Source organism: Papio anubis, chromosome 3, assembly GCF_008728515.1.
Source record: "Papio anubis isolate 15944 chromosome 3, Panubis1.0, whole genome shotgun sequence".
NCBI lineage: Eukaryota > Metazoa > Chordata > Mammalia > Primates > Cercopithecidae > Papio > Papio anubis.
This window is the reverse complement of record NC_044978.1, coordinates 24,437,722-24,462,860: the sequence shown is the minus strand read 5'-3', so window position 1 is coordinate 24,462,860 and position 25,139 is coordinate 24,437,722. Positions and strand designations below refer to the sequence as shown.

At 44.2% G+C, this 25,139-nt stretch overlaps 1 protein-coding gene and 1 pseudogene across 1 annotated transcript; one reads left to right on the top strand and one right to left on the bottom strand.

Moving 5' to 3' along the window:
- The first annotated feature begins 3,548 nt into the window (after nt 1–3,548).
- Nucleotides 3,549–5,686, top strand: LOC116274120 (putative tripartite motif-containing protein 75). The gene has a single exon (XM_031664181.1). The coding sequence runs from the start codon at nt 4,003–4,005 to the stop codon at nt 5,407–5,409; it is 1,407 nt and encodes a 468-aa protein (XP_031520041.1). The 5' UTR covers nt 3,549–4,002; the 3' UTR covers nt 5,410–5,686.
- A 7,119-nt stretch (nt 5,687–12,805) lies between these two features.
- LOC116274121 lies at nt 12,806–13,636 on the bottom strand (annotated as a pseudogene).
- Between the last annotated feature and the right edge of the window lie 11,503 nt (nt 13,637–25,139).

Below are 25,139 nucleotides of genomic sequence, written 5' to 3'. Positions count from 1 at the left end.
GAGCTTGGCAGGACTCTGGATCAGCTGTCCAGAGATGCCTCCGGGCAAGAGAAGTACACATACACTCTGCTCCAGAAATTTATACTTGATCAAGAAGTGTGCCGGGCGTGGTGGTTCATGCCTGTAATCTCAGCACTTTGGGAGGCCGGTGCAGCTAGATCACGTGAGCCCAGGAGTTCCACACAAGCCTGAGTAACATAGTGAGACCCTGTCTCTCTCTCTCTCTCTTTTTTTTTTTTTTTTTTTTTTGAGTCTCACTGTATTGCTCAGGCTGGAGTGCAGTGGTGGGATCTCAGCTCATTGCAACCTCTGCCTCCTGGGTTCAAGCGACTCTCCCACCTCAGCCTCTGGAGTAGCTGGGATTACAGACATCAGCTATCCACGCCCATCAACACCCAGCTAATTTTTGTATTTTTAGTAGAGATGGGGTTCCACCATGTTGGCCAGACTGGGAGAACCCATCTCTTTAAAATATATATTTTTTCAGCTTGGTGAGGTGGCTTACACCTATAATCCCAACACTTTGAGAGGCCAGGAGTTCACGACCAGCCTGGGCAATATGGCAAGACCCCATCTCTATTAAAAATAAATAAGTTAATAAAAATGATTGTTTTTAAAAAAGGAAGTGATTCCTCAGACCCTGCAGTGAGGGGGAACTCAGCAGACTTGAGTTGAGGGATCCCTGCATATTCCAAAGAAAGGTCTGTCTTCAGGACTGTCCCTTCACTGGATCCTGGGAGTAATTTCTGAGGCCATGGACTATACTGTCTGATCAAAGTGTGTTTTTATTACTGAGGCCGTGGACCACAGGGTTTGATAAGAGAGTGTTTCCGAAACCTTTCTGGGCATGCTCACATAATAAACAATCTATGTACAATGTCTATTTTCTTTTTCTTTCTTTCTCTCTCTCTCTCTTTTTTTTTTTTTTTTTTTTCTGAGACAGAGTCTTGCTCTGTCACCCAGGCTGGTGTGCAGTGGTGCGATCTCGACTCACCGCAACCTCCACCTCCCGGGTTCAAGCCATTCTCCTGCCTCAGCCTCCCAAGTAGCTGGGATTATAGGCACCCGCCACCATGTCTGGCTAATTTTTTTGTATTTTTAGTAGAGAAGGGGTTTCACCATTTGGGGCAGGCTAGTCTCAAACTCCTGACCTTGGTCATCTGCCCGCCTTGGCCTCCCAAAGTGCTGGGATTATAGGCATGAGCCACCGCCCTCGGCCAGTCCATTTTCTAAAACACAAAATTCTTAATGTGGTGGCCCCTTGGTCCAAGGGGAAGAGATGATAGCTGCGAACAGAGTGAAAAGCAGGTGGAAGGAGTAGGAAGATGCCTGCTTTTTTTTTTAATCCTAGGATATATTGTGTGCATCAATATATTTGGTGCTATTATTTTTCTTTAAAATCTGCTTGACACTGCCTTGTATAGAATGTATGTTACACACATGTAATATAGTTTATTCTGCCAATACTGACTAGACATTTTCCAATGCTTCCTCTTTTTTGAAGTTTAAACTAGTACGGAAAATAACATTTTCAGCCTGGTGCAGTGGCTCACACCTGTAATCCTCGCATTTTGGGAGGGTGAGACAGGAGGATTGCTTGAATTCAGAAATTTGAGATCAGACCAAGTGATGTGGCGAGACCTCTAGAAAAAATAACAAGAAATTAGACTTGAGTGAGCCATGATCATGCCACTGAGGGACCAGAAGAGACCCTGTCTCAACAACAACAACAATCTTTGTATATATGTTTGAATATTTGTCCAAGTCATATGCATTTTTATAGGATTAGCATTGTCAAATTACAATGGCAAAGGAAAAACTTTTAAAGTCTTTTTTTTGTTTTTTGTTTGTTTGCTTTTGAGATAGCCTCTGGCTCTGTCACCCAGGCTGGAGTGCAGTGGTGCAATCTCAGCTCACTGCAACCGCCGCCTCCTGGGTTCAAGCGATTCTCGTGTCTCAGCCTCCCAACTAGCTGAGATTACAGGCATGTGCCACCATGCCAGGCTAATTTTTTTTGTATTTTTAGTAGAGATGGGGTTTCGCCATGTTGGCCAGGCTGGTGTCGAACTCCTGAACTCAAGTAACCCTCCTGCCTCGGCCTCCCAAAGTGCTGGGATTACAGGCGTGAGCCACTAAGCTCAGCCTTTGTTTCTACCTCACAGTCTACAGTGTTGGAATATCTACATAACTGTTTCTCCTATGCGCCTTTGGGGAGCATGGTATTTGGCATTTAGACATAATGACATTTTAACAGTAAATACTGAAAGTATTTTTCCAAATTTTGTTTATATTCAGTGTGTTATCTCATTGGGTTTTATTTCACAAATACATAGGTCTTCTGTGGCCTATTCAACTGTAGAGAAGCAAGGATGTAAGAGCAAGGTAAATTTGGTAGATGTGATCTTAAGCCATCAGAGACTTTTTTTGGTTTTTCCTAATTAGAGACAAAGTCTCACTCTGTCACCCAGGCTGGAGTGCAGTGCCACAATGACAGCTCACTGGAGCTCACTGGAGCCTTGACCTCCATGGCTCAATGATTCCTCCTGCCTCAGCCTCCCAAGTAGTTGGGACTACAGGTGTGCACCATCACGCCCAGCTAATTTTTAAAAAAATTTTTTTTTTTTTTTGTAGAGACGGACTCACTCTACGTTGCCCAGGCTAGAAATACCTTATCAAGACAAAAGTTTAAAGGGAGATTGTCATTATTTACCTAATTCCAAGAATTTGGGATGTAAAGCAAATTTCTCCAAGTTACAGATATACGTAACTGAGGCTGTATTTTAATTTGGGCAGTCTCTATGCCTCGGGGCCTAAGCTGTTCCCACAACCCCAGTTAGGATGACTGGTGAGTAGATGGGATGTGGGGACTGTGGTATCAAGTATGTGGAATAGCTGGGGCACAATAATAAAGGCACAGAAATAAAAGACTAGGGCTAGGGGAGGATAACTTGTGTTTGGCTAGAACGCGGTAGAGAGTAGGGACCACCTGAAGTAACCAGGTTTATTTCTTTTTTTTTTTTTTTTTTTTTGAGACGGAGTCTCTCAGCCTGTCAGCCCAGGCTGGAGTGCAGGGCGGATCTCAGCTCTCACTGCAAGCCCGCCCGGCTCCCTGCCATTCTTCCTGCTCTCAGCCTCCCGGAGTAGCTGGGACTACAGGCTCTCGCCACCTCTCCCGGCTAGTTTTTATTTTTTAGTAGAGACGGGTTTCACCGTGAGTTAGCCAGGATGGTCTCTGACCTCCTGACGCCGCGGATTCAATCTGCCCTCGCCTCCCAAAGTGCTGGGATTACAGGCTTGAGCCACTGCTACTCGCCACAGGTTTATTCCCATCTTGTTTTGTTCTTTTTTTTTTTGAGACGGAGTCTCATGTGCCTCCCAGGCTGGAGTGTAGTGGCACGATCTCGCTCACTGTAAGCTCCTCGGGCCTCCCTGGCTCACACGCATTCTCCGCCTCAGCCTCCCAAGTAGCTGAGACTCAGGCTACCGCCACTCACGCCTGCTGTTTTTGTATTTTTTAGTAGAGACGGGGTTTCACTCATGCTAGCCAGGATAGTCTCGATCTCCTGACCTCGTGATCCACCCGCCTCGGCCTCCCAAAGTGCTGGGATTACAGGCTTGAGCCACCGCGCCCGGCCTGTTTTGTTCTTAAGAAAGGAATATCTTCTCACCCACAGCAACCAATGATTTGAGGCAACAGCTGCTTAGCTTGGCATCATTTTCTCTGAGCAGCCAAAGACTGGAAGAGTTGTGACTGTGACTGCCAGCAGACTGTGTGTGGGACTCCTTTTGGCAGTTGGAATTAAAGGATCCAAAGATTCAAAGAACTTCAAGGGCTGCCACCAATGTGAGAAACCAGTGGGACTGTAGCGAGGTCATCAGCTGTCTCCAGGAAGGACAGTGAGATCTGAGAGCATATCTGCTTCTCACTGAAGAGTACCCACAAGCTCAACCTCAACCTCTTGAAGAAAGCTCACCGTGGTCCAGACCTTCACTGACAACCCAATGGCAGTGGCAGCAGCTCTGACTGGACTCCAAGCAGAAGCCAAGTGCTCCATCTGTCTGGATTACCTGCGTGACCCCGTCACCATCGAATGTGGGCACAACTTCTGTCGTTCCTGCATCCAACAGTCCTGGCTGGATCTACAGGAATTGTTCCCTTGCCCTGTCTGTCGTCACCAATGTCAAGAGGGGCACTTCAGGAGCAACACTCAGCTGGGAAGGATGATTGAAATTGCCAAGCTACTCCAGAGCACCAAGGGCAATAAAAGGAGGCAGGAAGAGACCACCTTGTGTGAGAAACACAACCAGCCCCTGAGCATTTTCTGCCAGGAGGACCTGGTGGTATTGTGTCCCCTGTGCACTCAGCCCCCTGACCACCAGGGCCACCATGTGAGGCCCATAGAGAAAGCTGCCATTCATTACAGGAAAAGATTCTGCAGTTACGTCCAGCCCCTGAAAAAGCAATTGGCAGACCTCCAAAAATTAATAAACACTCAAAGCAAAAAGCCCTTAGAACTGAGAGAGATGGTGGAAAATCAAAGGCAGGAATTATCCTGTGAATTTGAGCACCTCAACCAGTTTTTAGACTGTGAACAACAGGCAGTTCTCTCCAGATTAGCTGAAGAAGAGAAGGACAATCAACAGAAACTCAGTGCAAACATAACAGCATTTTCAAACTACAATGCCACACTCAAAAGCCAGTTAAGTAAGGTAGTAGAGCTCAGCGAGCTGTCTGAACTGGAATTGCTGTCACAAATTAAAATTTTCTACGAGTCTGAAAATGAGAGTAGCCCATCGATCTTTTCAATTCATTTAAAGAGAGATGGCTGCAGTTTTCCTCCCCAGTATTCTGCTCTGCAGAGAATTATAAAGAAATTTAAAGTAGATATAGTTCTAGACCCTGAAACAGCACACCCCAACCTGATTGTATCTGAAGATAAAAAATGTGTGAGATTTACAAAGAGAAAACAAAAGGTTCCTAGTTTCCCAAAAAGATTTACAGTCAAGCCAGTTGTTCTGGGTTTTCCATATTTTCATTCTGGCAGGCATTTCTGGGAGATTGAAGTGGGGGATAAGTCGGAATGGGCTATTGGCATTTGCAAAGATTCTCTTCCCACAAAGGCCAGGAGACCCTCATCAGCCCCGCAGGAATGTTGGAGAATTGAGCTGCAAGATGACGGCTATCATGCACCAGGGGCTTTTCCAACCCCTCTATTGTTAGAGGTGAAAGCCAGGGCCATTGGCATTTTCCTGGACTATGAGATGGGTGAGATCTCATTCTATAACATGGCTGAGAAATCTCACATCTGTACTTTCACCGACACTTTTACTGGACCTGTTCGGCCTTATTTCTATGTAGGACCAGATTCACAACCTCTCAGAATCTGTACAGGGACAGTTTGTGAATGAAAACCCACCTGTTAGGCTGAACTATTTTACTAGTTGTCAATTTTTTTTTTAAATGGAAGATGCAGAGGCTATTGTATTAATATATCTAGGAATATAATCCCTCTAGTTTTTTCTTTCACAGTTTCCAAGAAGAAAACTTTATGTTGTTCTAACAACTGTCTATAAAACAGGGCTAAGAATGGCTGCCTCCCAGGAATGTCGTGGGGGTTACCTATCATGTGCATGGACCTGGCACATTACTGAGTATAAGGGTGATTATTTCTGTTTTTCTTTTTTTTTTTTTTTTTTGAGACGGAGTCTCGCTCTGTCGCCCAGGCTGGAGTGCAGTAGCCGGATCTCAGCTCACTGCACCTCGGGCCTCCGGTTCACACTATTCTCCTGCCTCAGCTCTCCCAGAGTAGCTGGGACTACAGGCTCACCACCTCGCCCCAGCTAGTTTTTGTATTTTTAGTAGAGACGGGCTTCACCGTGTTAGCTACAGGGATGGTCTCGGGACCTCCTGACCTCGTGATCCGCCTGTCTCGGCCTCCCAAAGTGCTGGGATTACAGGCTTGAGCCACCGCGCCCGGCCCTATTTCTGTTTTTCAGAAAGTGAAGATGGAGCTTGCAAAGGATGAACTAGAACAAACTTACCAATTTTGTCTCCTCTGTATAAAGGTTGGATTGTGCTATTCCTGACACATACTAAGCAGGGAGCAGGTTGTAACCCTTAGTTAAACACAGGGCACAATTTAAAGGGGTGGAGTGGGCAACACAGGGAGAGGGTAAGCATTGTTAGCCTTTAACATGTGAGGCTTTGACAGTTTTTCTGTTATCCCCAGAAGCCACCTACTGGTGGCACTCACTACATTACGTTTCTGCTCCCATAATTTTCATTTCTTCCTGTATTCTTTGCTATTGTGCATAGTACTTTGGAATACAACGACTTATGACGACACTGGAGAGAACTGGAAAATCTTGTTACTAACAGACATTACTGTTAGATACCATGTCAGAGACTAAAAGATGAATCACTGGCAGGATGGTATACCTATATTTACTCAGAATGTTTTCTTACAAAGACAGCTAACATTTCTTGAGCCCTAACTATGTCTCAGGAGTTGCAGTATTTTTAAAACAACTCTGAGATGTAGGCAGTGAGCTGTTAAAAAAAAAAAGTTTAAAATTAAGAAAACAGTTTCAAGACAAAGTATCCTAGTTAAGATGACTCAGCCAGTGGTAAAGAGATATCCGGAGTGGCCGGGCACGGTGGCTCACACCTGTAATCCCAGCACTTTGGGAGGCAGAGGCGGGCGGATCATGAGGTCAGGAGATTGAGACCATCCTGGCTAACACAGTGAAACCCTGTCTCTACTAAAAATCCAAAAAAAAAAAAAAAAAAAAATTAGTCAGGCATGGTGGCGGGTGCCTGTAGTCCCAGCTACTGGGGGCGCTGAGACAGGAGAATGGCATGAACCCGGGAGGTGGAGCTTGCAGTGAGCTGAGATCGCGCCACTGCACTCCAGCCTGGGCGACAAAGCAAGACTGAAAAAAAAAAAAGATGTCCAGGGGTGCCTTCAATCACTGACAAACCAGCCCCTTAAATGGTTTGTCAATGGAATGCTTTATAACATACACAGAAAGTAATAAGGTATTTTTCCCTCTGACTATGGAAAAGGAGATGTCCACAGGTCCAGGTCCAGGTATAGACTCTTAGGATGCTACACTAACTTAACCAGAAGGATCTGGGTTTCTATCTAGGTTCCATTAATGTCTGGTAGTGGGCTTAAACGCAGGCATAAAATGGACATAATACTTTGTTTTGCATGAAAGTTATGAAGGTGAAGTTATATATGTGTGTGTATGCGCCAAAGTTAATTTTTATATATATATTATTTTTTAAATAGAGATGGGACTCACTATATTGCCCAGGTTGGTCTTGAACTCCTGAGCTCAAGTGGTTCCCCTTGCCTCAGCCTCCCAAAATGATGGGATTACAGATGTAAGCCACTGTGCCCAGCCCTTATCTACTTTATTTTATTTATTTTTCAATTTTTTCAGAGATGAGGTCTCACCCTGTTGCCCAGGCTAGAGTGCAGTGGCACAATCATAGCTTGCCGTAACCTTGAACTCCTGGGCTCAAGGGATCTTCTCACCTCAGCCTCTGATTTTTTTTTTTTTTTTTTTTTTTGAGATAGGGTCTTGCTCTGTTACTCAGGCTGGAGCACAGTGACAGGATCATGTTCACTGCAGCCTCAACCTCCCAGGCTCAAGCAATCCTACCACCTCAGCCTCCCGAGTAGCTGGGACCCCAGGCATGCGTGCCACCATGCCCAGTTAACTTTTTTTTTTTTTTTTGAGACAGAGTTTCGCTCCTGTCACCCAGGCTGGAGTGCAATGACGCGATCTCAGCTCACTGCAACTTCTGCCTCCCGGGTTCAAGCGATTCTCCTGACTCAGCCTTCCAAGTAGCTGGGATTACAGGGACCTGCCACCCAGTTAACTTTTAATTTGTTAATTTTCTGGCAGGGTCTTGGTTGCCTAGCCTGGGTTCAAACTCCTAGCCTCAAATGATCCTCTCTCCTCCACCTCCCAAAGTGCTGGGATTACAGCATGAGCCACCATGCCCAACCCATCCAGGCAATTTTTATTTTTTTATTTATTTATTTATTTTTTTTTTTGAGACGGAGTCTCGCTCTGTCGCCCAAGCTGGAGTGCAGTGGCACGATCCTGGCTCACTGCAAGCTCCGCCTCCTGGGTTCACGCCATTCTCCTGCCTCAGCCTCCCGAGTAGCTGGAACTACAGGCGCCCGCCACCGCGCCCGGCTCATTTTTTGCATTTTTAGTAGAGACGGGGTTTCACCATGGTCTCGATCTCCTGACCTTGTGATCCGCCCGCCTCGGCCTCCCAAAGTGCTGGGATTACAGGCTTGAGCCACCGCGCCCGGCCAACAATTTTTATTTATTTTTATTTTATTTTATTTTTTAGTAGAGATTGTGTCTCACTACATTGACCAAGCTCATTTTGAACTCCCGGCCTCAAGTGACCCTTCTGCCTCAGCCTCCCAGAGTGTTAGGAATATAGGCACGAGCCACTATGCCCAGACCGAAAAAGATATTTCTGACTCAGCAGGGGAAATGTGAGTATGGCAGGGTGTTAGGTGATAACAGGGAGCTGTTAATTCTGCTAGGTGTGACAGCATTGTGATTGAGGAAACGCTCTTATCCAGAGCAAAATATTTAGGGGTGAAATTGTATTTCTATGATTTTTATTAAAGAGCTCCAGCCAAAAAAAAAAAAAAAAGAGTAAACGAAGCAAATGTAACAAAATGTCGATAATTGTCAAGTCTAGGTGATGGACGTTTCACTTTATGTACTATTCTTTGTACTTCAAATAAAAAGAACAAGCAAAAATGTTTCCCTTTATCCATATGTTCTGAGTTAAGGTTTCTGGTATGACTCTGCCATTTCTACCTGAAGTTTGACTGGACACACTTACAGTTGAATGAACATGTTTATCCCTACTCTCCTGTCTAAAACTCAGTGAAATTGTGTATTTTAACTAGTTTTAAATTTCTTAAGATTTGAGAAACTAGCTGTTGAGCTATAAATATTAATAACTGTCCATTTCCTCAGAATTGGACTGAGTGCAAACTGGATGACTTTTGAGTATTTGTTTTCAAGTGGGATCTGTATTGGCTATATATATATATTATATATATATATATATATAAAATATATATTTTATATATATAAAATATATATTTTATATATATAAAATATATATTTTATATATATATATATTTTGAGACAGAGTCTCACTCTGTCACCCAGGCTGGAGTGCAGTGGTGCGATCTCACTGCAACCTCTGCCTCAGCCTCCCAAGTAGCTGGGATTACAGGCGCCTGACACCACGCCTGGCTAATTTTTGTATTTTTAGTAGAGATGGCGCTTCACCATCTTGGCCAGGCTGAGGTCTTGAATTCCTGACCTCATGACGCACCCACTTCAGTCTCTGGGATTACTGGCATGAGCCACTGCACCCAGCCATATAAAAATCTTTTCTAACCACTAGGCAACCAGGTATATATATACATATATGTGTGTGTGTGTGTATATGTATATCATATATACATGTGTATATATGATATACACACATATGTATATATGATATAGGTATCATATATATGAATATCATATATTCTTTTAATAAGATAGTGTAAGAAAAACATGGTGCCTCTTTTTTATTTATTTTTTTTGAGACTGCTCTTGTCATCCAGGCTGGAGTTCAATGGTATGATCTCAGCTCACTGCAACCTCCGCCTCCTGAGTTCAATTTCTCCTGCCTCAGCCTCACTAGTAACTGGGATTACAGGCATCTGCCACCAAACCCAGCTAATTTTTGTATTTTTAGTAGAGACGGGGTTTCACATGTTGGCCAGGGTGGTCTCAAATTCCTGACCTTAGGTGATCAGCCCACCTCAGCCTTCCAAAGTTCTGGGATTACAGGCATGAGCCACCATGCCTGGGCCAGCCTATTCTATTGTTTAATACCTAGTTTTCTCACCTCTTTTTTGTTTTTGAGACAGAGTTTCGCTCTTGTTGCCCAGGCTGGAGTGCAATAGCACGATCTTGTCTCACTGCAACCTCTGCCTCCCGGGTTCAAGCAATTCTCCTGCCTCAGCCTCCTGAGGAGCTGGGGTTACAGGTGTGTGCCACCATGCCCAGCTAATTTTTTTTTTTTTTTTTTTTTGAGACGGAGTCTTTCTCTGTTGCCCAGGCTGGAGTGCAGTGGCCGGATCTCAGCTCACTGCAAGCTCTGCCTCCCGCGTTCACGCCATTCTCCTGCCTCAGCCTCTCGAGTAGCTGGGACTACAGGCGCCCGCTGCCTCACCCGGCTAGTTTTTTGTATTTTTTAAGTAGAGACGGGGTTTCACCGTATTAGCCAGGATGGTCTCGATCTTCTGACCTCGTGATCCACCCGTCTCGGCCTCCCAAAGTGCTGGGATTACAGGCTTGAGCCACCGCGCCTGGCCACACCCAGCTAATTTTTTTGTATTTTAGGAGAGACAGGGTTTCACCATGTTGGCCAGGCTGGTCTCAAACTCCTGACCTCAGGTGATCCACCCTGCTCGGCTTCCCAAAGTGCTGTGATTACAGGCGTGAGCCACCATGTCTGGCCTCATGATCTCTATTTTTAATCCTTATACACACAATTTTTTTCGGTTAAAAATTTTTTCTTGGTGTAAATTACTACAAAACATTATCCATATTGTGGATCTGGTTTCAGGTCATACAGGAAGTCATTTCCTCTACCACGGTTGTAAAAATGGTCTCCAATATTTTCTCGTATCTTCATGCTTTTTAGAAGCATGCTTTTGGATGGGCATGGTAGCTCATGCCTGTAATCCCGGCACTTTGAGAGGCCAAGCCTGGAGGATCACTTGAGGCCAGGAGTTCCAGACCAGTCTGGACAACACAGTGAGACCTCATGTCTAAAATAAATAAATAAATAAATAAAATACAACAAACAGAAAAAGGACATTTTAGATTACTGTGGGCCTACAGAGCTGATTAAAGAAAATCTCACCATCTCTCTTGATTCCTAATTTAATCACACTGCAAATTCTCTTGCTATGTAAATTAAAATATTCACAGGTTCCTGGGATTAAGACAAACATCTTTGGGGCCGGGACATGATTTTGTCTACTACAGTCCATATTCTGGTCCCAAACATGAACATCTGTCCCATATGCAAAATACTTTCACCTCATCTCAACATCCCCAAAGTCTCAACCTGTTACTATTGTAATATTGGTTATACAATTTTATTTTTCAAAAATCGTAGAACTATATACCAACAGTGAATTTTACTGAATATAAACATTAAAATGGGTATTGAAAAAGAGGAAACAGCAAAGGAGACTGAGAAGAAGTCACCAATAAGGTGGGAAGAAACCAAGAGATTGTGCTGACCTGGAAGCCAAATAAAGAAAGTATATTGGGCCGGGCGCGATGGCTCAAGCCTGTAATCCCAGCACTTTGGGAAGCTGAGGCGGGTGGACCACGAGGTCAGGAGATTGAGACCATCCTGGCTAACATGGTGAAACCCCGTCTCTACTAAAAATACAAAAAAAAAAAAACCAAAAAAAACAAAACTAGCCGGTCGTGGTGACGGGCGCCTGTAGTCCCAGCTACTCGGAGGCTGAGGCGGGAGAATGGCGTGAACCCGAGAGGCGGAGCTTGCAGCGAGCCGATATCGCGCCACTGCACTCCAGCCTGGGAGACACAGCGAGACTCCGTCTCGAAATAAATAAATAAATAAATAAATAAATAAATAAATAAATAAATAAAGTATATTAAGGAGGATGTAATATGGCCGGGCAAGGTTGCTCATGCCTGAAATCCCAGCACTTTGGGAGGCTGAGGCAGGTGGATCACCTGAGGTCAGGAGTTTGAGACCATCCTGGCCAACATGGTGAAACCCCGTCTCTACTAAAAATACTAAAATTAGCCCAGCATGATAGTGGGTGCCTGTAATCCCAGCTACTCGGGAGGCTAAGACATGAAAATCGCTTGAACCCGGGAGGCGCAGTTTGTAGTGAGTCGAGATTTCAGCACCACTGTACTCCACTCAGGGCGACAGAGCCAGATGCTATCTTAAAAAGAAAAAAAAAAATGCAGTTCCAATTACATGGCCATGATTGCCATATGAAGTGTCTATACACACTCCTGCCAAGCCTGGATATAATGAATCTCTTTACTCTTGCCACTATGAGTCACGAAAATACCATTTAACTTGAATTTTCCTGATGAATAATGAAGTGGGACATCTTTTCACATAGTTTGGACATTGTGTTTCATCTACAAACTGCATGTATTTATCCTTTGCTTATTTTTCTTTGCTTTGCTTTTTAAATCTTAAATTCAATTAATATTTGAATATGTATAAGAATCAAGTTTTGAAACTCAAAAGGTAGAAAAGGATATTTTGAAAAACCTTGGCCCCTAGCCACCCAGTTCCCCTTCCCAGAAGCAACCAAAGTTATCAAGTTTTATAGTTTTAGAGACAGTCCATGCATATATAAAGAGAACGTACACATCTTTTCTCCTCTCTTTTTATGCAAATAGTGGCATGCTATCAGTTGGCACCTGGCTCTTTTTATTCAAAAATTATTTGGAGATTATTTCCTTCTCAGTAAAGAAAGCTGCCTCATACTTTTTGATGGTGTTATTTAACCAATCCTCTACTGATGAAGATTGAATCTGTAGTTTCATTCTGGCTATAACAAATAATCATTGAATTAATGATGTAGCATAGGTGGGACTATATTGCCAGGATAAATATCTGAAGTAGAGTAACAGGGTCAAAGGACATATGCATCTGTGATTCTTTTTTTTTTAATTTAATTTTTAGTTTTTTAAACAACTGGTAATCAATTTATTAAAATAGTTGACTTAAGCATCTGCAGTGGTGACTTCCACCTCAACTCCTGGCTCAATACTGATGGAAGTAATCTGCATAACAACCTCGGAAGAACTGTGCAAGTCAATGAGTCGCTTGTGGATTCTCATCTGAAAACATCTCATGTCTTAGAACGTTCACCACAGGAGTTTTTCTTGTAGTGATTCTCAAGGTCTTGGTAGGCATTCGAACTAGTCCTTTCACTTTGAGATTCTTTTCCTTTGCGCCTCTGATCAAGTCAGCACACACGTTTTCCAGGGATTTTGTGTTGCGGCTCCTTAGAGTGATTCGAATTCGGTGAATTGCCACTTCCGGCTCCACGGGTGTTTTTCCGGTATCCTTAACAGCCATGGCTGCCGTGCGGCTTCCTGACCGACTCGTTCCTCTGCAAGAGCGAACAGCGGTGAGTCAGGAGCAGGAGCTTGCGGGTCGGCGATCCACGGCACCTACGAGCGCGTCTTCCTCAAAGAGCATTCTAACAGATATTTGGAAGTCTGCCCTGCCCTCCACAGAGGTTACCAACACGTCTCGGTAGGATACAGGAGAATGCTGGTTTCTCTACAGACTTGCTCACATAAAGTGTTAACTTCTTTCCTCTATCCGCTTTGCTAACTCAGTGTCAGTCACTGAGGAGTTCTCTTATTATAACGGAAGTTTATCATCTTTTCATAGGCTTAGAAACCATTCCTGTTTCCTTTACTGTTAACTGTTCATACACTTGGCCCTTTTGGAGGCAGTCATTTTTTTTCTTTTTTCTTTTCTTTTCTTTTCTTTTTTTTTTTTTTTTTTGAGACAGTGTTTGGCTCTTGTTGCCCAGGCTGGAGTGCAATGGTGCGATCTCGGCTCTCTGCAACCTCCACCTCCCGGGTTCAAGCGATTCTCCTGCCTCGGCCTCCTGAGTAACTGGGATTACAGGCACGCACCACCACGCCCGGCTAATTTTTGTATTTTTAATAGAGACGCGGTTTCAGCATGTTGGCCAGGTTGGTCTCTAACTCCTGACCTCGTGATTTGCCCACCTTGGCCTCCCAAAGTGCTGGGATTACAGGCATGAGCCACTGTGCCTGGCCTCTTTTTCTTATGATTTGTAGGATCTTAGATCTTAGATCTTATGATTTGTAGGATCTTGTGTTAGAGAATTCTACCCTTGGTCTGTGACCCTTTTCTGGGTAAAAAAATTTTTGTTTTTGAGATGGAGTCCCACTCTGTCGCCCAGGCTGGAGTGCAGTGGCACGATCTTGGCTCACTGCAACCTCCAAGATTCTCCTGCCTCAGCATCCTGAGTAGCTGGGATTACAGGCGCATGCCACCATGCCCAGCTAGTTTTTGTATTTTTAGTAGAGATGGAGTTTCACCATGTTGGCCAGGCTCATCTTGAACTCCTGACCTCAGGTGATCTACCCGTCTTGGCCTCCCAAAGTGCTGGGATTACAGGCCTGAGCCAAATGCTTGGCTTTTCTCTTTTTTTTTTTTTTTTTTTTTTTTGAGATAGGGTTTTGCTCTCTCACCCAGGCTGGAGTGCAGTAGTGCAACCACAGCTCATTGAATCCTCAGCCTCCCGAGCTCAAGTAAATCTCCCAACTGTGCCTCCTGAGTAGCTGGTACTACAGGCATGGGCCACCACACACGGCTAATTTTTTTCTATGTTTTTGTAGAAACAGGGTTTCACTATGTATTCCAGGCTGGTCTTGAATTCCTGGGCTCTAGTGATCCTTCCACCTCCACCTCTCAAAGTGCTGAGATTACAGGGCGTGAGCCACTGCACCTGACCTTTATTAAAAAAAAAAAAATTTTAGAGGTGGGGTCTTGCTATGTTGCCCAGGCTGGTCTTGAACTCCTGAGCTCAAGGGAGCCTCTTGCCTTGGCCTCCCAAAGGGTTGGGATTATGGGCATGAACCACTGCACGTGGCCCCTTTTTTTTTTTGAGAGAGAGAGAGTGTCACTGTTGCCAGGCTGGAATGCAGTGGTGCAATCTCAGCTCACTGCAACTTCCGACTTCTGGGTTCAAGTGATTCTCCTGCCTCAGCCTCCCGAGTAGCTGGGATTACACGCACATGCCACCACGCCCAGCTAATTTTTGTATTTTTAGTAGAGACAGGGTTTCACCATGTTGGCCAGGCTGGTCTTGAATTCCTGACCTCAGGTGATCCTCCCGCCTCGGCCTCCCAAAGTGCTGGGATTACAGGTGTGAGCCACGGAGCACAGTCTGGCCCCCATTTTTAACAATAAAATATTTGAATCAGCTGGGATTTAGTAGATATGAATTATGAGGCAGGGATATAACATAAGTTCTTGATGCTTTCCCTCGTTGTCTTCATAACATTTATCCTTTTCTTGGCAGGGCACCTGGGGCAGGATGATATGGTTTGGATGTTGTCCCTGCCCAAATCTCATGTTGAAATATAGTCCTTAAGAGCACTGAGGGGGCTCATGCCTGTAATCCCAGCAATTCAGGGGGACGAGATGGGCGGATCACCTGAGGTCAGGAGTTCAAGATCAGCCTGGCCAACATGGTGAAACCCCATCTCTACTAAAAATACAAAAATTAGCCGGGCATGGTGACACACGCCTGTAATCCCAGCTACTGGGGAGGCTGAGGCAAGGGAATCGCTTGAACCTGGAAGGCAGAGGTTGCACTGAGCCAAGATCATGCCACTGCACTCTAGCCTGGGTGACACAGCGAGACTCCATCTTAAAATATATGTAGATATAATCCCCAGTGGTGAATCTAGGGCCTGGTGGTGGGAGGTGTTTGGGTCACAGGGGTGGATCCTTCATGGCTTGGTGCTGTCTTCACAATAGTGACTCAGTTCTCACAAGACCCGGTTTTTGTAAAGTCTGGCACCTTCCCCTATCTTGCTCCTGCTTTCAAGTGACACGCCTGCTCCCGCTTTGACTTTCACTGTGAGAAAAGGCCCTCAGAGGCCTCCCCAGAAGTGGAGTAGATGCCTGCATCATGCTTGTACAGCCTGGAGAACCCATGAGTCAATTAAACCTCTTTTCTTTATAAATTAAAAAAATAAACATTGAATGAGCTAACTTTTCTGCAGTGAATTGAAAGAACATCTTTTGGCCAGGTGCGGTGGCTCATGCCTGTAATCCCAGCATTTTTGGAGGCTGAGGCAGGCGGATCACCTGAGGTGGGGAGTTCGAGATCAGCCTGACCAACATGGCGAAACCCCATCTCTACTGAAAATACAAAATGAGCCAGGTGTGGTAGCACACACCTGTAATCCCAGCTACTTGGGAGGCTGAGGCAGGCGGATCTCCAGAGGTAGGGAGTTCAAGACCAGCCTGACCAACACGCAGAAACCCCGTCTCTACTAAAAATACAAAATGAGCTGGGCGTGGTGGCATGTACCTGTAATTCCAGCTAGACGGGAGGCTGAGGCAGGAGAATCCCTTGAACCCGGGAGGTGGAGGTTGTGGTGAGCTGAGATCACACCATTGCACTCCTGCCAGGGCAACAAGAGCACACTCCAAACTCCGTCTCCAAAAAAAAAAAAAAAAAGACCAATAAAAACACTTTTTTTTTGAGACAATCTCATTCTGTCGCCTAGGCTGGAGTGCAGTGGCACAATCTTGACTCACAGTAACCTGTCTGCCTCCCGGGTTCAAGCGATTCTCCTGCCTCAGCCTCTAGACTAGCTGGGACAACAGGCACGCGCCACCATGCCTGGCTCATTTTTGTATTTTTAATAGAGACAGGGTTTCACCATATTGGCCAGGCTGGTCTCGAACTCCTGATCTTGTGATCCATCCACCTCAGCCTCCCAGTGCTGAGATTACAGGTGTGAGCCACCGTGCCCAGACTGAAATATCTTTCATATACTAAATTCTCATATACACTTTGGTCTATTTCTAAATTTACTATTTTGTTTCATTGATCTAATTATTCATGGGCAGTATGAATAATACATGGGCAGTATGAATAAAACGTAATAATTTTAATTATTACGTTATTATAATACACTTAATACCTTGTAGTATTAATCCTCTCATACATAGATTGAGAGAGAATTGCCATGTTTGTGACATCAAGACTTTCTATCCAAGGACACAGCATACCATTTCAAGTCTTCTTTTTATTCTTCAGTGGTGTTTTAAAGTTTTCTTCAAAAAGATCTGGGTACTTCATCTTTTTTGTTATTATTGTAAATGGGGACTTTTCTTCAATTGTGTCTCCTAACTGGTAGTTGCTTGTATTAAAGGAACTGATTTTTACTTATTAATTTCATACCCAGAACCTTACTGAATACTCTTATTTATATATTTTTGTGATAGTTTTTCTTTTCTTTTTTTTGAGACAGAGTCTTGCTCTGTCACCGAGGCTGGAATGCAGTGGTGCAATCTTGGCTCACTGCAACCTCTATCTCCCAGGTTCAAGCAATTCTCCTGCCTCAGCCTCCCAAGTAGCTGGGATTACAGGTGCCTGCCAACACACCCAGCTAATTTTTGTATTTCTCGAAGAGATGGGGTTTCACCATGTTGGCTAGGCTTGTCTTGAAATCCTGACCTCAAGTGATCTGCCCCCCTCAGTCTCCCAAAATGCTAGGATTATAGGTGTGAACCACCGTGCCCGGCCTGGAATAGTTTTTCTACTTAGGTTCTTTGGAGTTAGCTGGGTAGTCAATCATTATTTGATAAGAAAATGCAATCTATATAATTTCATATACTTTTTCTTATCTAAATGTTTTGTTGGATCTTCCAGAACAATAAGAAATAGCAATAATATGAGTGAATATTTTTATTTCTGATGTTAATGGGAACATGTCTGGTGTTTCCTACTAACTTTATCCATTTATTTTATTTTATTTTAATATTATTTTTTAAAAGATAAAGAGATGGGGCCTCACTAAGTTGCCCAGGCTGGTCTCAAACTCCTGGGCTCAAGCAATCCTCATACCTCGTCCTCCCAAAGTGCTGGGATTATAGGCACGAGCCACCATGACTGGCCATCTGTTTTCTAATAGGTTACTTTTATCTTACTCATTTAAATTACAAATGTGGGCTGGGCACGGTGACTCATGCCTGTAATCTCAGCACTTTAACAGGAGTTCGAGACCAGCCTGGCCAACCTGGTGAAACCCCGTCTCTACTAAAAATACAAAAATTAGCGGGGCGTGGTGGCAGGCGCCTGTAGTGCCAGCTACTGGGGAGGCTGAGGCAGGAGAATCGCTTGAACCTGGGAGGCAGAGATTACAGTGAGCAGAGTCTGCGCCACTGTACTCCAGCCTGGACGACAGAGTGAGAATCCGTCTCCAAAAAAACACAAAATTTATTTTCAATAGAGACAAGGTCTTCATATGTTTCCCAGGCTGGTCTCCAACTCCGAGGCTCAAGCACTTCTCCAGCGGTGGCCTCCCAAAGTGCTGGGATTACAGACGTGAGCCACCATACCCGGCCCCAATTTGAAATTTCTATCTGAACATCTAGTTCCTCTATAAGAACAGAAATGTCTTAAATATTTAATATGGGACTGGATTAATAGGAGCAGAGCTCTAAAAGGTTAACAAACATTCCTGAATATATTGTCATATGCAATCATCAATGGTACCTTTCCAATTGTATTTTAAACTGATTCTTTTTGGTATGTAAAAAAATCGTTGATCTTCATGTTTTAGAGTTTGCCACCCTTGCTAATAGTTTTTCTTAAATTCTCTAGATGTCTAATGGTTAATTCTTAAATTTTCTTATTAATGTATAACCATTCCATGCACAAATTAATCCTGCTCCTTTATCCAACTGTACTGGTGAGCACTTTTCGACAACAGTAAATAGCAGTGATTATAAAAATGATCAGTCTTATCTCTTTTATTTCTGCTATTTTGTTATTTTTTAGTGTATCCTAGAGATAAACTTTTAAACAAGACCTTAAAAAATAATCTCTCAGTTCAGGGCATCATAAACAAAGTGAAAACAGAGCCCAGGTTACGGCTAGATTACAGGAACAGGCTTTGAGCGTGTGTGAGCGTAGTTTTTCTACTACAATTCCAGTAGTGAAATCACTGAAGTTAGTGACATTAATTCATCAACAGATATTGAGTGCCTACTTTGTGCCAGACACTGTTCTGTAAGGATACAGTAGTAAGCAAAAGACAGAACTTACATTCTATCAGGAGACAGAGACAAAGTAAGCAAGTAAGTTACATGCAGTATTTTCCCGTTATCTGCAGGTGAAACATTGCAAGACCTCAGGTGGATGCCTGGAGCCACAGATAGTACTAAACCCTACGTACACTATATTTTTTCCTATCCACACATAACTATGATAAAGTTAAATTTATAAATTAGGCACAGAGAGTAACAACATCAATAACAAAATAGAACAATTATAACAAAATACTACAATAAAAGTTATGTGTGGTGTTGTGGTGCACATCTATAATCCCAGCTACTCAGGAGGCTGACTGAAGTGGGGGGATTTTTTTTTTTTTTTTTTTTTGAGACGGATTCTCACTCTGTCACCCAGGCTGGAGTACAGTTGTGCGATCTTGGTTCACTGCAACCTCCACCTCCCAGGTTCAAGCGATTCTCCTGCCTCAGCCTCCTGAATAGCTGGGATTACAGACATGTGCCACCATGCCTGGCTAATTTTTGTATTTTTAGTAGAGACAGGGTTTCATCATGTTGGCCAGGCTGGTCTCCCAACTCGTGACCTCAAGTGATCCACCCGTCTCGACCTCCCAAAGTGCTGGGATTACAGGCATGAGCCAAAAGTGACATTTGAACAAAGACTTGAAAAAGATATATGGGAGTTGATCATTCCAGGCAGAGGGAACAGCAAGCACAAACGTCCTCAGGTGAGAATGTGCTTGGCAATCCAAAAGTCACAGTGTGACTGACACAGGGCACACAAAAGAACAGTAGGAGAGAAGAGGTGGGGTGGGGTGGGAAGTAGAGATTTTCTAGGTCTCTGAAGGCCACTATCCAGGCTTTGGGGCTTTTACCGAGTGAAAAAGGAAACCATCAGGGTAGTATGTTTTAGAAGGATATTGTTGGCTGCTGTGTTAAGCATAGATTTTTTTTTTTTTTTTTGTATGTGCATGGGGCTGGGGGTTCAGGGTGGAGAGGTGGTAAGAAGCAGAAAAACCACTTAAAAGGCTGGATGCGGTGGCTCCACTTTGGGAGGCCAAAGCAGTCGGATCATGAGGTCGGGAGTTCCAGACCAGCCTAGTGAGCATGGTGAAACCTCGTCTCTACTAAAAATAAAAAAAGCACGCCTGTAATCCCAGCTACTCAAGGAGGCTGAGGAAGGAGAATCGCTTGAACCTGGGCAGTGGAGGTTGTAGTGAGCCAAGATTGCACCACTGCACTCCAGCCTGTGCAGCCTGTGTGACAGGAGTGAGACTCCATCTCAAGAAAAAAGAAAAAGAAAAAGAAAAACACTATTATAATAGGGCCAGGCACAGTGACTCATGCCTGTAATTGCAGCACTTTGGGAGGCCAAGGCGGGAGGATCACCTGAGGTCCAGAGTTCAAGACCAGCCTGGTTAACACCGTGAAACTCCCTTTCTACTAAAAATACAAAAAATCAGCTGGGTGTGGTGGTACGTGCCTATAATCCCAGCTACTCAGGAGGCTGAGGCAGGAGAATCACTTGAACCTGGGAGGCAGAGGTTGCAGTGAGCCCAGATCGTGCCACTGCACTCCAGCCTGGGCAACAGAGCAAGACTCCGTCTCAAAAAAAAAAAAAAAACAAAACCCCAAAAGACTATTATAATAGTCCAGGTGAAGATTATAGTAGCTGAGGAAGTAGCATTGGGGGTGCCAAGAATTGCTTGGACTCTGGGTATGTTTTAAAGGAAAAGCCAGCAGGATTTGCTGATGGATTGTCTATAGGGCTTGAGAGAAAGAGGAGTTGCCATTACAGAGGTGGAAGAGACTGTGGCAGATGGCTCAGCTGGGGACATGTTCTGTTTCAGGTGTTTTTTTCTATACCCAAGTAGTGATCTAGAAGAGGCAGTTGGATACATGTGTCTGGAGTTCAGGGAGGAAGGCCTGGCTGAAGATTCACATTTGGAAATTATCAGCTCATAAATTCTATCAAAGTCATGAGATTGTGTGAGACACCACAAGCGTGAATGCTGATGGAGAAGCCAAGAGGCCCAGGGGTTGAGTCCTGGAGAATACCAATCAAAAGGAACTTGCAAAGCAGATAAAAGAAGAAGCTAGTGAAGTAGAAGAAAACCAGGAGAATGTAGGGTCCTGGAAGCCAAGCTGAAATAAAGAGTCAAGGAAGAAGTGATCAACTGTGGGGAAAAGAAAGAGAGATCAGACTGTTACTGTGTCTGTGTAGAAAAGGAAGACATAAGAAACTCCATTTTGATCTGTACTAAGAAAAATTGTTTTTGCTTTGAGATGCTGTTAACCTGTAACTTTAGCCCCAACCCTGTGCTCACAGAAACATGTGCTGTATTGAATCAAAGTTTAATGGATTTAGGGCTGTGCAGGATGTGCCTTGTTAACAATATGTTTGCAGGCAGTATGCTTGGTAAAAGTCATCGCCATTCTCCATTCTCGATTAACCAGGGACACAATGCACTGCGGAAAGCCGCAGGGACCTCTGCCCAAGAAAGTCTGGGTATTGTCCAAGGTTTCCCCCCACTGAGCCTGAGATATGGCCTCGTGGGAAAGGAAAGGCCTTACCATCCCCCAGCCCGACACCCGTAAAGAGTCTGTGCTGAGGAGGAGTAGTGAAAGAGGGAGGCCTCTTTGCAGTTGAGATAAGAGAAAGGCTTCTGTCTCCTGCTCCTCCCTGGGAATGGAATGTCTCCGTGTAAAGCAGACCATTCCCATTCGTTCTATTCTGAGATAGGAGAAAAGCACCCTGTGGCTGGAGGCGAGATATGCTGGCAGCAGTACTGCTCTGTTACTCTTTGCTACACTGAGATGTTTGTGTAAGGAGAAACATAAATCTAGCCTACCTGCACATCCGGACACAGTACCTTGCCTTGAACTTATGATACACATTCCTTTGCTCACATGTTTCCCTGCTGACCTTCTCCCCACCTGTTGCCCTGCTACATTCCCCTCGCCAAGATAGTAAAACTAATGATCAATACATACTGAGGGAACTCAGAGACCGGCGCCGGTGCAGGTCCTTGCTTGCTGGATGTGCCAGTCCCCTGGGCCCACTGTTCTTTCTTTATACTTTGTCTCTATGTCTTATTTATTTTCTCAGTCTCTCGTCCCACCTGATGAGAAATACCCACAGGTGTGGAGGGGCAGACCCCATTCAATCAACTGAGCCAAGTGTTGCTGATAAGTTAAAAGAGGAGACCTATGCATTCATCTCCAACTTAAGCAATGTGGAAGGAAGTTATTGGTGACCTTGCCAAGAACAGTTTCAGTAGAGTAGTAGAGTGAAGAGTGAGACTGGATAGAGAGGAGGGAACAAGAATTAGAGATAGACTTCCCTGGTTTATGAATGAAACAATATTTCTTAGGAAACCTAGGGAATGTTTTCAAATCTTAAATTTGTGATTGTCACATATTCAAAGTTTGATTCTTCAAGAACTCAAGAGCTTACCAGGTGTGAGTTTTGTATTCAAGATTTATAAAAGCATCTCAGTTCAGACTGAGATCACTAAAATATCTGAAACAGACAGACTTGTTAAAGGGCATGCCTTTCTAGCCTTTTCTGTAAAAAGAACAGGAAAAGGAAAATATAAAATTCATTTGCCATTGACTTTCTGAATGGTTAAAGCATAAAGATAAATTTTTTTCCCATGAGCCTTATCATACCATACATCTCAGCCATATTAACACAAGGTCTAATTTAGAGAAGAACAACTGAATTGATCAAACCCAATAGTTAGTTTATTTGTCTATGGTGTTAACTCCTCCTTCCACTCCCCACCACCAACCACCACCATTAAAATGTAGATACCGTGAAAACAGGCATCCTTTCTGTCCTATTGACCCCTGAATTCACAGCACCTGGAATACTTTCTGGCACACAGTCAGCTCTCAAATGTTAAGTGTTAAATAAAATTAAACTAAATGCATGTGTATGGAGACACTTTTGGTTGTCACAAGATTCCAAGAGCATCCTAGTAACCAGGATGCTGTTAAACATCCTACAATGCACAGGAGAGACACCCCTCCCGCAACAAAGAATTGTTCGACCCAAAATGTCAGTAGGACTGGGTTGAAAAACCTTGTCTTAGAGAAATTTGGGGAAAAATAAAAAAAGAGAAAGGATTAACTTGACTCAAATAAGACTTTTGTTTGAATCCCGGGAAGAAGAAAGAGGGCCTATGGCAGAAGCCTGGACATACTAAAATTCACTCAAGCCACTGGCAGCTCTCCCATGACAAGAAGATATGCAATCCCAGCCAGGTGCTGTGCCTCACGCCTGCAATCCCAGCACTTTGGGAGGTAGAGGCAGGTGGATCACAAGGTCAGGAATTCGAGACCAGCCTGGCCAACACAGTGAAACCCTGTCTCTACTAAAAATACAAAAATTAGCCAGATGTGGTGGCAGGCACCTGTAATCCCAGCTACTTGGGAGACTGAGGCATGAGAATTGCTTGAACCTGGTAGGCAGAGGTTGCAGTGAGCTGAGAGCGTGCCACTGCACAGCCTGGGAGATAGAACAAGACTCTGTCTCCAAAAAATTAAAAAAAATATATATCCAATGTGGCTCTGGTTATTCATCAGTGTAAAATTTTCACCAGTGCTGGGGGAGAAAGAATCCAGGCTGCAGTGTTTAAACAGTAAATGATAAAAGAACCCAAAACAACAAACTAGGATGTATTTCTAACAAACATTGGGACTATCTTTAACATGTAAATGAAGATTTTATATATATATAGTTTTTTTTTTTTTTTTTTTTTTTTTTTGAGACATAGTCTCCCTCTGCACATGTAGGCTGGAGTGCAGTGGTGCGATCTTGGCTCACTGCAACCTCCACCTCCCAGGTTTGACTGATTCTCCTGATTCAGCCTCCTGAGTAGCTGGACTACAGGAACCTGCCACCACGCCCAGCTAATTTTTATTTTTATTTTATTTATTAATTTATGTATTTATTTATTTTGAGATGGAGTCTCACTCTATCACCCAGGCTGGAGTGCAGTGGTGCCATCTTGGCTCACTGCAACCTCTGCCTCCCGGGTTCAAGCGATTCTCCTGCCTCAGCCTCTGAGTAGCTGAGATTACAGGTGCGCGTCACCACGCCCAGCTAATTTTTGTATTTTTAGTAGAGACGGGGTTTCTTGATGTTGGTCAGGCTGGTCTCGAACTCCTGAACTTGTGATCTGCCCACCTCAGCCTCCCAAAGTGCTGGGATTATAGGCGTGAACCACTGTGCCCAGCCTTAATTTTGTATTTTTAGTAGAAACAGGGTTTCACCAGTTGGCCAGGCTGGTCTCAAACCCCTGACCTCAAGTGATCCACCTGCCTCAGCCTCCCAAAGTGCTGGGATTACAGGTGTGAGCCACCACGCCCGGCCAGAAGATTCTATTTGTTAAGAAAAAGAATATCCCAGGACAATAATAAGCAAAGGACTTGAATATATACGTCATAAAAGATTTATAAAAGACCAAATAACTTGGAAAAAATGTTTAACACTTCATTAGTATCCACAGAAATGCAATTTGAGACAATGACATAGTCATCAGATGGGTCAAGACTTAAATAAGATAACACCCACTATTAGTAAGAGTATGGAGACCAGGTGAGCTGGCTCAAGCCTAAAATCCTAGCATTTTGGGAGGCCAAAGCAGGTAGATCACCTGAGGTCAGGAGTTCAAGATCAGCTGGCCAACATGGTGAATCCCTGTCTCTACTAGAAATACAATTTTTTTTTTTGTTTTTTGAGATGGAGTCTTGCTCTGCTCTGTCACCAGGCTGGAGTGCAGTGGCACCATCTTGGTTCACTGCAATCTCTGCCTCCCAGGCTCAAGCGATTCTCCTGCCTTAGCCTCCTGAGTAGCTGGGATTACAGGCACCCTGCATCACACCTGGCTGATATTTGTATTTTTGGTAGAGATGGGGTTTCACCATCTTGGCCAGGCTGGTCTCGAACTCCTGACCTCATGATCCACCCACTTCAGCCTCCCAAAGTGCTGGGATTACAGGCGTAAGCCACCACACCCAGCCCAAATTTTTAGTATTTTTGTACTAAAAAATCGTGGCACGCATCTGTAGTCCTAGCTACTTGGGAGGCTGAGGCAGGAAAATTGCTTGAACCCAGTAGGAGGAGGTTGCAGTGAGGAGGTCCCGGATCACACCACTGCACTCCAGCCTGGGAGACAGAGTGAGACTAAAAAAAAAAAAAAAG